At 37.7% G+C, this 12,873-nt stretch overlaps 1 protein-coding gene across 1 annotated transcript; it reads right to left on the bottom strand.

Moving 5' to 3' along the window:
- Positions 1–13: 13 nt before the first annotated feature.
- LOC148075341 (transient receptor potential cation channel subfamily V member 1-like) lies at positions 14–9,836 on the bottom strand. The gene is made up of 15 exons (XM_087795081.1): positions 9,647–9,836; positions 7,298–7,443; positions 7,089–7,241; positions 6,899–7,036; positions 6,541–6,839; positions 5,414–5,590; positions 4,209–4,364; positions 4,050–4,142; positions 3,919–3,989; positions 3,695–3,860; positions 2,752–2,818; positions 2,365–2,690; positions 2,180–2,295; positions 694–797; positions 14–507 (listed from the first exon to the last, which is right to left on the bottom strand). The coding sequence occupies exons 1-15, from the start codon at positions 9,796–9,798 to the stop codon at positions 431–433; spliced, it is 2,241 nt and encodes a 746-aa protein (XP_087651207.1). The 5' UTR covers positions 9,799–9,836; the 3' UTR covers positions 14–430.
- Positions 9,837–12,873: the final 3,037 nt, after the last annotated feature.

Below are 12,873 nucleotides of genomic sequence, written 5' to 3'. Positions count from 1 at the left end.
ACACTACAAACAATTGACTCACAAACGCAGATTTATTTTTAAAAACAATGATCAAATCTTCGACCGTAAACCGGATGTTTCCGGATAATAAATATTTATAGTACGATAAATAAAACTTCAACTTTGACCGATGGGATTACCAGAATTTTCCTGCTGCTTCACTTTAAAACTAACTATAGTGTCCATCTGGGTCTTCCCTGAGGTCTCCTCCCAGCACATCCCATAAATAATCCGGGAAACCTGGATTATATACGGTTGATGACATCATATGAACATTCAGTTGTGTAGGAATTGAACACCAACTCAATGTTTTAATCTGGTGACACGTCTGGAAATAATCCATTAGTAATCTGGCCAACATCAGATTACTCCACAAAAAAACGACCGAGTCCGTCATGTTCGCCAAAGAACACAAGTGTAGAACCCGAGGTCAGGGGATGCTGTCGTCCGAGCGGGGGCGCCGTCGAGTCCGCAGCCTTGAGATAAGTGGGTTGTCCCAGAGTCTCGCTGTGAACATTGAAAACCCCTGAGTTATCATCATCATCTCAGGTTCTACGAATTGGTGCGAAGCCCTCTAATCCGCCTCGAGGATAAACCAATAGCGAAGCGGTTAGAGGGCGGAGCACCAAATGAAGTAGAACACACGTTTTGTTGAAGTGTGTCTCTGGGTGTGAATGTGTGTGTTTGTGTTACCTAGATTCCAATTATCTGAAACGTTCTCCATCACACCATCGGAGAATTCTTCACCGAGCACACTGAGGTCCGACCGCCACTGTTTCCAGTTCACCTCCTCGACCCTGCAGCACACATGAGTCTCACCTTCTGAGTGTGTAGATGTAGGAAATGGTTGTGTTGCTGTATAAAATAGTGGTGTTGCTTGATTAAATACTTGTGTTACTGTATTACATAGTTATGTTGCTGAATTAAATACTTATGTTACTGTATAACATAGTTGTGTTGCTAAATTAAATACTTGTGTTACTGTATAACATAGTTGTGTTGCTGAATTAAATACTTGCGCTGATATAAAGTTGTGTTACTTAATAAAGAGGTTGTGTTTCTGTGTGAGGATTATTTGTAACTTTATAAAGATTTACTGTTTCCCGTACAAAATACTTGTGTTGCTGTATGAAAAAGTTGTGTTGCTGTATAAGAGTTGTGTTGCTCGGTAAGAGTTTTATTATTGTGTCAGAGTTATGTTTTTGTAAAAGAGTTCTATGACTGTGTAAGAGTTGTGTTGCTGTATAAGAGTTGTATTACTAAATTACAGTTGTGTTGCTGTATAAGAGTTGTATTACTTAGTTAGAGTTGTGTTGCTGTCGAATAGTTGTATTACTACATGTGTTAGAATTGTGTTACTGTCGAATAGTTGTATTACTACATGTGTTAGAATTGTGTTACTGTCTAATAGTTGTATTACTACATGTGTTAGAGTTGTGTTGCTGTATAAGAGTTGTATTACTAAGTTATAGTTGTGTTGCTGTCTAATAGTTGTATTACTACATGTGTTAGAGTTGTGTTGCTGTATAAGAGTTGTATGACTAAGTTATAGTTGTGTTGCTGTCTAATAGTTGTATTACTACATGTGTTAGAGTTGTGTTGCTGTATAAGAGTTGTATGACTAAGTTATAGTTGTGTTGCTGTCTAATAGTTGTATTACGACATGTGTTAGAGTTGTGTTGCTGTATAAGAGTTGTATGACTAAGTTATAGTTGTGTTGCTGTCTAATAGTTGTATTACTACATGTGTTAGAGTTGTGTTGCTGTATAAGAGTTGTATGACTAAGTTATATTTGTGTTGCTGTCTAATAGTTGTATTACTACATGTGTTAGAGTTGTGTTGCTGTATAAGAGTTGTATGACTAAGTTATAGTTGTGTTGCTGTCTAATAGTTGTATTACTACATGTGTTAGAGTTGTGTTGCTGTATAAGAGTTGTATGACTAAGTTATATTTGTGTTGCTGTCTAATAGTTGTATTACTACATGTGTTAGAGTTGTGTTGCTGTATAAGAGTTGTATGACTAAGTAAGAGTTGTAATTCTGTGCTAGAGTTGTGTCGCTGTATAATAGTTGTGTTGCTGTCCAAGAGTCGTGTAAGTGTGTTACTGCTTGAGTTGTTATAATAAAGAGATGTGTGAGCTAGGGTTGTGTGCGCTAAAGTGTGTTGTGTGCGTCTCACCTCAGTAACCTGTCGGACTTGCTTTCGAAGCAGACGATCTTCGACTGTTTGGGGAAGAATCTGTTGAGCAGCATCTTCTGCAGCGAGCGCTCCATGTCCACGATGGTGTAGGCTCTCTGAGGGAGGTCAGAGGTCATGTGTTAGCGCGGACCCCTACCACCTCACCGGCGTGCGTGACCTCTGACCTGCAGGTTCCAGATGCTCTCGCTCTCCAGCGAGATGACCTCCACGGTGTGACCCATGAGAGCGATGAGCATGTTGAGCATGAGGATGTAGGTGAGGCAGATGTAGAGGATGAGCAGCACGTAGAAGACCTCCTTGTACTGCACGTGGTCCGTGAACTGCAGGTCGCCCATGCCGATGGTGAACTTGAACATCTCCAGCAGCGTGAACTGGAAGTCGTTGTAGCTGGGCTTCTTGCACTCCAGCGGCTCCATGCGGGTGGTCACCTGGTTGTCCACCTGGTGCTCCACCGGGACCATCACCTCGTCCTCGATGAGCGTCACCACGGCTGAGGAGACAAAGACGTCACATCGGTTCCGTCTCGCGGCGCGTGGAGTTCCGAGTCTTACCGGCCGAGAAGCCGAACAGGAAGACGCAGTAGAAGCACAGGAAGTGAAGGATGTCCCCGAGAATCATCTGAAAAACAGGAGGTATCTTTAGACGCTGACCTTCTCTGTTTAAACAAGTCAAACACAGTCAAAAAAAGGAAAAAAATAGATGTTTTTTACTTGTTTTTTTTTTTTTACAAATTTCGATTAGGAAAAAAACAAGTTATATCAACAGTTAAAACTTTAAATAAAAGAGAAGAAAATAAATACATCATTAATGAACACACAAACAAGTTGACTTTTTTATATTTATATTTTAAAAGAAAAACTTGTGCAACCACCACTGAAAAACAAGTTTTAAATACTTGAAAAAAAAAAGAATATTCAACATTGTTAAATATAGATATATATAAATAAAATAAATATTCTATATTATTATATAATCAAAATTAAATAAGAAGTATAAAAAATGCAGCATATACTCTAAATGTATAACTGAACTAAAACAATGACATATTTAAAATTAAAATAAAAAAGTAAAAAAATATAAAACAAAGAAATGTTATAATTTAAAATAACCAACACCATCATAAATATAAAATAATTAATATAGATCACTATGTATATATATATATATATATATATATATATATATATATATTTCTGAATGAATAACTTGACTAAAACTATGACAGATTCTAAATTAAAAATTAAATAATAATTATAAAAAATGCATCATATATATATACAGTATATATATATATATATATATATATATATATATATATATATATATATATATATATACTACATTTTGTATACTTATTATTAAATATTTTATTTAGAATTTTTCATATTATCGGATGATTTAATACCATATATGTATATATGGTATTAAACATATCATACACAAATCCACTTTGAAACAATGACAGAAGGATCTAAAGATTTAAAAAACTCCTACTCGCTGCATCATGACGTTGTAGATTCCCATCTGCTTGGAGCCTCTGGAGAAGTGCAGCACGTTGATCCAGGCCAGCGCCAGCGAGATGACCAGCGGACCCACGTACTCCCGGCGCCCGCAGAAGTACAGGACGGGACTGACGATGAGGAGCAACGCCTGCAGGAAGCTGTGGAACAGACCGGCGTGTTGACAAACGAGCCGAGGACACGAGGAACGTCTCTTACAAGAGGATGTCGCTGAAGCCGTCGGTGTACAGAGCGCTGAACTTGGGCGGCGTCCTCATGAAGACTCGGATCTGCTCAGACATCACACCATCACGTTGTGTCCCAACAGCGTCCATAACTCACCGTCTCACCGATTTGTAGAGGAACCAGATGGCTCCGAGGATGGAGAAGATCTCGCCCACGCAACGCGCGTAGTCGTCAGGTTCTTTCAGCGCAAACGGCGGCTGAAAGAGGGTGGACGGAACGTTTAAGACGTTGTGGGTCAAAGGTCAGAGGTCGCCGGCACTCACCTTGCCCTCTTTCCTGTAGAAGGCCGAGGCGGTGAAGACGAGGAGGTAGATGAGATACCCGGTGAAGTTCAGCAGGAACAACTTAGAGGCAAATCTGTCCCACTTGTCCTTCAGGAGACTTCGCAGCGGTTCCATCTTGAGAATCTCGGGTCGGTTCTGATTGGAAGTAGATCAGCGCCGTCAGAATATTGACCTTTATATTTTATTATTGAAATGGTTTTTAACTCTGGGATTATCTCAAGGTGACCTGGAGGCCTGAAAACAAATGTGTTGTCTCTGGGTCACTTTGACCCAAAGATAAAAAATATATATATATATTTTTATAAAGAAATATTGAGTTTGTTTTCAATAAATAATTGAATTATATAATTAATACTAAATAAAGATTAATACTAAATAAAAAAAACTTTATACTAAATATTAATACTAAATAAAGGTTGACATTTTTCTTTTTTAATCATTAAAATTCAAATATTTTAATGTATTATTTTACACGTAGAGTTTGATATTCCTATTCCAATAATTAATAAATACATTTAAAAAATTCTATATTTTTAAATTCATAGCCTTTTATATTCAATATAAATTTTCGGTGGTATAATAGTGCCAAATATTTAAACATTTTCAAAATAAATGTTTGTTTTTTCACATAGATTATGATATTCTAATTACAATAACAATAATAAAAAATAATAATGTTGGTAACGTCATACTATTTTAATACCAACCAATATTATAGATTTTTTCTTTTTTTTAATTATTGGAATCAGAATATAAAACTCTGAGTGAAAAAAAAAAAATTTTGAAAATGTACTATCTAAAAAATATATATATTTTATATATATTTCAAAAAGCAACCTTTCCGTGAAATAAATTCTATATTTTTATAAAGAAATATTGAGTTTGTTTTCAATAAATAATTGAATAATATAATTAATACTTTGAAAGGTTGACATTTTTCTTTTTTAATCATTAAAATCAAATATTTTAATGTATTATTTTTCACATAGATTTTGATATTCTTATTCCAATAACAATAATAAAAAATAATAATGTTGGTAACGTCATACTATTTTAATACCAACCAATATTATTGATTTTTTCTTTTTTTAATTATTGGAATCAGAATATAAAACTCTATGTGTGAAAAAAAAAAATTCTAATGAAAGCAGTTCATTATTGTGATGGTACTGCTATCTTCTGACCGGGATCTCGCTGCCCACGACCACGATCTCCAGCACAGAGTTCTCCTCGCAGGTGTCGATGGAGCCGATGTCGTAGAGCGAGGAGTGCACGGGCCCGTAGACCCACTCGGTGAACTTCCGGGACAGTGGCCTCATCTGTTCGTCCTTGAACTCCCGGTGCATCATGTGTCGCAGCAGCTGCAGGAGAAGAAGAAGAAGAAGACATGGTTGGACTTAAAACAATGTTGTTACTGTCTCTTTAAGACAGCTGTGGGCCAAGTGCGGCCCTTTGACTGTATTTACGTGGCCCTTATGAGTTCAAAGGTCATGTAGAAACTGACAATATTTTGCTTTTTGTTTCCATCATTCATTGCAAGACTTGAGGTTTTATGATTTAATGCTTTTTGTGAGTATTTTTTGTCCACCAAGAAGTAGAAGAAGAAATATAAAGCTTTTTAAAGTGCTTTTTTATCAGATTGAAATATATATACACACAATAACACATTTTGTACTCTGACCCAGGCCCCGAAAAAAATGTGTTTGAGGTATCCTTTGTGTTATCTCAGGGTCAAGGTGACCCGGAGGCCCTGAAAACAAATGTGTTTGAGGTATCCCTTATGATATCTCAGGGTCAAGGTGACCCGGAGGCCCTGAAAACAATTTTTTTTGAGGCATCCCTTATGTTATCTCAGGGTCAAGGTGACATAGAGGTCTGAAAATAAATGTGTTAGAGATATCCCTTGTGTTGTCTCAGGGTCAAGGTGACCCGTAGGCCCGGAAACAAATGTGTTTGAGGTATCCAATGTGTTATCTCAGGGTCAAGGTGACCCAGAGGTCCAAAAACAAATGTGTTTGAGGTAACCTCTGTGTTATCTCAGGGTCAAGGTGACCTCGAGGTCAAAAAACAAATGTGTTTGAGGTATCGCTTATGTTATCTCAGGGTCAAGATGACCCAGAGGTTTGACAACAAATGTGTTTGTTGTATCCCTTGTGTTGTCTCAGGGTCAAGGTGAAGGTCAAGAAGGTCAGAGACAACACTAGGTTAAGTCACCCATAAGAGACTCAAACAAGATGTTGTGTTTCTCCAGGTTGATGGGTGCTTGGAGGAGACCCCGAGTCAGACCCGGACAATCTTTCCAAAGACTCACTCCGATCTTCCCCAGCTTGGCGGCGAGCTTCAGCGGCGTGAAGCCGCGGTTGTTCTCGATGGCCTCCAGGTTGACGTCCTTCTGGAGCTTGTGGTGGTGCATCAGGATCTCGTCGTAGATGCTGATGATCATGTCCGTGTTCTCTGGCGTGTTGTCTCCGAGGACCACCAGCGCGTGCAGGACCGTGTTCCCCGCCGAGTCCTTGTCGGTGGCGCAGGCGCAGTTGTGCGGGTTCTCCAGCAGGTAGGAGGCCACGCCGGGCTGGTTGGTGCAGGCGGCCAGAGAGAGAGGCAGCTCTCCTGCGACAGGAAGTGTTAGTGATGTGACTAGAGGTCACACGAAGGTCAGGTGAGCTCACCGAAGTAGAAGCCCGGCAGCCCGTTCTGCTGGAAGAAGGTTCCATTGGCTTTGGCTTGAACGTCGGCGCCCTTCTGGACCAGCAGCTCCACGAGCTCGGGGCTCCGTCTCTCGATGGCGACGTGCAGCGGAGACTGACCTGTGGAGACGACCTTGAAGCTGGAGCCGAGGCCGGTGGTGGACCTACTCACCTCTGTAGCAGTGGTCGGTGTAACCCGCGTTGATGAAGTTCTCCAGGTCTTTGGTTTCCTCCGCGATGTCCAGAAAGAGCTCGATGGTGTCGTTCTTCCCGTCCTTCAGGTTCAGTAGAGCTTTGAGGAGCGCCGTTTTCCCGGTGGCCTGATCTGGAAACGCACTGGGTTATCACATCGAACGGTCACATGACTGCATGTGGTTTTACCGATGAACTCCGGACTGGTCAGCTTCATGTTGTTGGCCTGCAGGAAGTCCAGAAGTCCGTCCAGCTGAGCCCGGTCTCCCTGCGAGGCGGCCTTGAAGATCCTCTCTCTGGTGAAGGCCTCGCTGAGGCGATTCAGGCTGGGCTGTCTGGAGGTCACATGACCAAGCAACCTTTAACCCTCAACAACACTTTGAGTTCATATATCTATAGTACACAATATATTTTGAAAATATTAAAATCAAAAAACATCAAAATGATTCATCAATTTATCTTCAAAGTTTAGAACCAGGAATCTTGAGAAAAAAATATCTAATTATTAGAATATGTCATTGGTTGTACTGTTTTATTTTACCTGTATTTCTGTAAAAATGTAATATAATATCTTTTAGGAATTATTTTTATAAATGTTGTTTTTTTGTGTATATTTTATGTTTTATCCATTTAATAATGCACCCTTTCCTGTTTTTAAGTTAAGTTAAATTAATTTGTTTTTTTTATTACATTTATAAAGTTTTGCAATTTGAATTTTTATATTCACATCACATGACATCGTATCAAAAATGTTTTTAGTTTATTCATAAATCTAAATTTCGCAATACATTTTGAAAATGTATCAAAATATTAAAATAAAAATACACTGATTCAATTTAATCTTAATTTTTAAAACATTGAATATTTAATAATAATAATAAATTAAAAAAAAAACATTATTATTACAGACACAAAAATGTACGTTAACGTTCTTTAAGTAGCAAATTTAGTTGTACTTTTTATTTTATTTTTTGTAAAAATAAAATTATATTTATCATAATATTTTTTATAATAATGTTTACCATGTTATTTTATGTTTGAGAAATGTAATAATACACTATTACCCCCCAATCTTTCCTTAAATCTTATTTTTCACGTGATTTATTTAATAAAATATAATGTATGGATATTCTTTCAGAACCAGAAATGCTACTAAATTGGCAGTTTTTAGTTTCTCAATTAATATTTGATACAGTTTCAGATCCTCCTCGCGGGAACTCTCTTGTAGAGTCCCCTGCCTCTCACCCGGAGTGGCTGGGACATTCTTCAACCATGAGAACTGCATTTTCGGTTCTCATGGTTTTTCCTGTGTGAGTCTGCGTTGTAAGTTTACAAATGAGATCCTCAGTGACATCTAGTGGTGGTTTTTTTTTAGGGGGAGACTTTGAGCGGGGTAAGTCTGGACCTCCCTGCTGAGACTGCTGCCCCCGCAACCCGAACCCAGATGAGAAGAAGAAGACGAGACAACAATAAACATATGTTTATATTACTCCAGGAACTTAGACTTCTGGACTGACCGCAATAACAGAGCATGTTGTGTTCGTGTGTCTCATCTCCAGATGTAGGTCAAATTCTCTCGACCAATCACTGTCATCGACACTGAACATTACAGGTGAACATCATCTTATCGTCTCTCTGAACATTAACATGCTCATGTTAGCCACTTGAATCTATTTAGAAACATAACTCTTAGGGATCAATAAAGTATTTTATCTATGTCTCTATCTAGTCAATAAAAATAAATACACAGTTCACGCTCAAACCACTAGAGGGCGATATCACACGTGGAAGTGAAACTTGTGCGCTTTTCTCCTCGTACCTTGACCTGGACGCGTTATTGTTGAATCCTCTGTTTAAAACATGGAATATTAATAATAATAATAATAAATTAATTAATAAAACACGATTATTACAGACACAAATATGTACGTTTACGTTATTTAAGTAGCAAATTTAGTTTTATTTTATTTTCTGTAAAAAAATATTACATTTACCATAATATTTTTATAATAATGTTTACCATGTTATTGTTATTTCATGTTGGACATATTTAATAATGCAATCTTACCCCCGGATCTTTTCTTAAATCTTATTTTTCACTTGATTTATTTAATAAAATATAATGTATGGATTTTCTTTCAGAACCAGAAATGCTACTAAATTGGCAGTTTTTAGTTTCTCAATTAATATTTGATACAGTTTCAGATCCTCCTCGCGGGAACTTTCTTGAGTCCCAATGAGTCCCCTGCCTCTCACCCGGAGTAGCTGGGACAATCTTCAGCAACATTTAGTGGAATAAAATAAATGAATAATTTCTAATGTTTTTTTTTGGATTCAAATTATATAAAAAACCTGCAAAATAAAGATATTCGAATATTTTATGTGAAATAATTGAATTCTTCAGCTGCTTTTAAACAAGCATTCCTCGGGTTTGTCAGGATCTGCTCCTTCAAAAATTTGTCTGGGGGCCAAACGTCCCGCTAACCTGCCTCGACAAGAGAAGGCGCCAGACCAGAGAAACCGGATCTGGGCGCTTACCTGGCCAGCGTGACGTTGGAGTCCATGGGTACCGGGACTATCTCCTGGATGTCGCTCCGGAGCAGCCAGTCCAGGCTGCTGCCCTCCTCCTCGACCTGGCCGCTGCTCTCCTCCTTCTCCTCCTTCTCCTCCTTCGCCTCCTTCGCCTCCATCCTCCACTCGTTTCCTCCACGAAGGTCGCGCGCTGGAGCTGCTCGGCGGTTGTGCTGCCTACGTCAGGTGTGAACGAGTTACCTGAGGGACGCCCCGCCCACTCCCCTGAGACACGCCTCTTTGCATCTCAACTGCCATGACAACAGGAGGATATTTATTTATCAGAAGATAGAAAATTTCTGTTAAATATTCGATTAATTGAATGTATTGTTAATTATTATTATTATTATTAAATGATAAATGTAAGTATGCGAGACACTTTAATCATGACGTGTTAATTTAAGCGGTCGTTTTATTAAATATTTTTATACTTTATTTTTTTATCTTTCTTCTATACTTCACGTAGATAATGTTTAACAACATAAAATGAATATTCACTTGTTTTATTCTTTAGATATTTAAAATATTTTTACCAATAGGCCCATATTTTATTGTCTTTTCTCTACTATTAAAAATCTTCCATTTAACATTTTGGGTAGAAATAATTAAATGTATTGTTTTGTTTTCACTTTTTCCTCTAATGTGATTCAGAGAAACAGAAAACACACATGCTTGTTATATTTGGCTTTTCTTTTTAAATTGCATTAAAGGAAACACGTGATACTTTTACTTATATTTGTATAATTACTATATTATTAATGTTGTCTATGTTAATTGGTAATGTAAATGTAAGTGTCAAAAGTACATGTGCGTGAGACGTGTTCATGTCAGAGTCATGTGAACATAGAGGCTTCTTAAAACTCAAGTTTTAAAAGGAGATGTGACGTCACAGGATGATTGACAGGTGCGCGAGTTTCTCCAAAATGGCTGCTGAACCCAGATGATGATGATGATGATGATGATGATGATGACGGAGAGAAGAGTCATTCTTCCCATGCTGGCATCAAACATGAGAGCTGCACCCGTGAGCACTTTCACTCTCTGAAGACCAGTTCAGCAGGTCTTGCTCAAGAGTTTGTTTTTTGGGTTCCACTCCTCACATACCAGAAGACAAAACGTGTTTGTTTTTAACTTCTCCTCTGTTTATAGTGTGTGTTTGTGTGTGTGTGTGGCTCTTTGTGAACCGGTGTGGGTCTGTTTACATATTAGATCCACAGTGACATCTAGTGGTAAAAGTGGTGAAAGTTTTTTTTTTTTTTTTGTAGACTATGGGCGAGGAAAGTCTGGACCTCCCTGCTGAGACTGCTGCCCCCGCAACCCGAACCCAGCTAAGAAGAAGAAGACGAGACAACAATAAACAGATGTTTATATTACTCCAGGAACTTAGACTTCTGGACTGACAGATAACAGAGCATGTTGTGTTCGTGTGTCTCATCTCCAGATGTAGGTCAAATTCTCTCGACCAATCACTGTCATCGACACTGACTGTTGCAGGTGAACATGATCTTAACGTGTTTCTCCCGAGAAATCTACCTGGATAAATTCATCCTCTATTATCGATGTTTATGAACGTTAACATGCTCCGGTAATCCATTTAAATCTATGTACAAACATAACTTAAAGTTAATAAAGATAAATACACAGTTCACTCTCAAGCCACCAGAGGGCGACATCACAATTGGAAGTGGAACTTGTGTGCTTTTCTTCTCGTCGTACCTTGACCTGGACGCGTTGTTGTTGAATCCTCTGTTTAATTTATTATTTTGAATTTAAAAATGGTTTTAGTTTTATTTCTTCACATCTCTAAGAGCAATGCATGTTTAGATACATTTATTTTTATTTTTAACACGGCCATTGTTTCCCCGAATACGACATCATTATTCATGACGTGTCGGAACCTTCCGGAGTAGACAGGTGTGACATTCACCGGTACGTGCGCAAGTCTAAGCGGAAACTCAGGTGCAAGAACCTTCAAAATAAGACTTTGTATTCAACCTATCCTTTTTTATTAGATTAGATCATTATATTAAAAGAGTAACCAATTTGTTTAAGTGGAAATTAGTGCAATGAAGTCATTTATGCATCATTATGTATTTATTATAGTTATTGTTGACGGATCAATAACTTTTCACCTTCATCCTGCATTTGAAACAACAGGTTATATTTTCTATATGACAACATGGAGACATTAATGTGTTATATTGTAATGTATGTTATGTTACTACACACCTGACATGAGGTGAATTAAGAAAATGTTGGCGGTAAAACAAACCTGAACAGGGATCATCACCTCCTCCATCACCATGTGGTCCTCAGACAAGTACAGACCGCAGCGGGTTATTATCCGTTCTGCTGAGAAGGTGATTGGTTCTGATCCAAATGTAATCGTCCGCCAGGTATCGATACACACCTGAACATACTGGTTCATAAACTCTTTCTACCTGTGTGCTGTCCAGATCATAATGTAATCTGTTTTTAAGTAAGTAAGTAATTTTTATTTGTATAGTGCTTTTCCAGACCAGGGTCACAAAGTGCTTAAACAATCAAAACAATATTCAATAAAGTATATACTTTAAAGATCAACATAAAACTGATAACACAACCGGAGTTCCAGAAAATCAAGGAAAAGCCTGTTATTCTTTCAAATGTATATATAGCTATATATACAGTATATGTATGTATATATATATATATATATATATATATAAATATATATGTTTATACCGTGCACTTTCGTTGGGGGTACAAAGTAAGAATTTCATGGTACGTAGTACCTATGACCATAAACGCTTTGAAACTTGAATCTTAATTTAACTGAATTCAATGACTTTTTCTTTACGAAAATTCATTATTTATATACCATTTTATTTTATTGTATTCTATCAATCTTGTTTTATTTTATTCCTATTATTTAATTCACACAAAAAATATCATGTGTTGTTGGCATTAAACGACTATGATTAAGGAGAAATTAAAGAATTATTTACTATCAACCAAAAAATGTTTAAAATATATATAAATACCTAGGTAGGTTATAGCCAAACATATTCTAAAAGAACCAGGGGTACCGACTGCAGGGTAACATAATGACCTCAACGTTTTATTTTGAAAGGACGAGCGGAAGCAGCGGAGTCGGTGCCCTTAGCTTGACGCGTCGGTGCCGCCTGTAGGAGCGGCTCGTCCTCCGCCTCACA

Source organism: Callionymus lyra, chromosome 7 (assembly GCF_982586985.1).
Source record: "Callionymus lyra chromosome 7, fCalLyr1.hap1.1, whole genome shotgun sequence".
NCBI classification, from domain to species: Eukaryota; Metazoa; Chordata; class Actinopteri; order Syngnathiformes; family Callionymidae; genus Callionymus; species Callionymus lyra.
The sequence above is the reverse complement of the archived record's forward strand: the minus strand, read 5'-3'. Positions and strand labels throughout refer to the sequence as shown.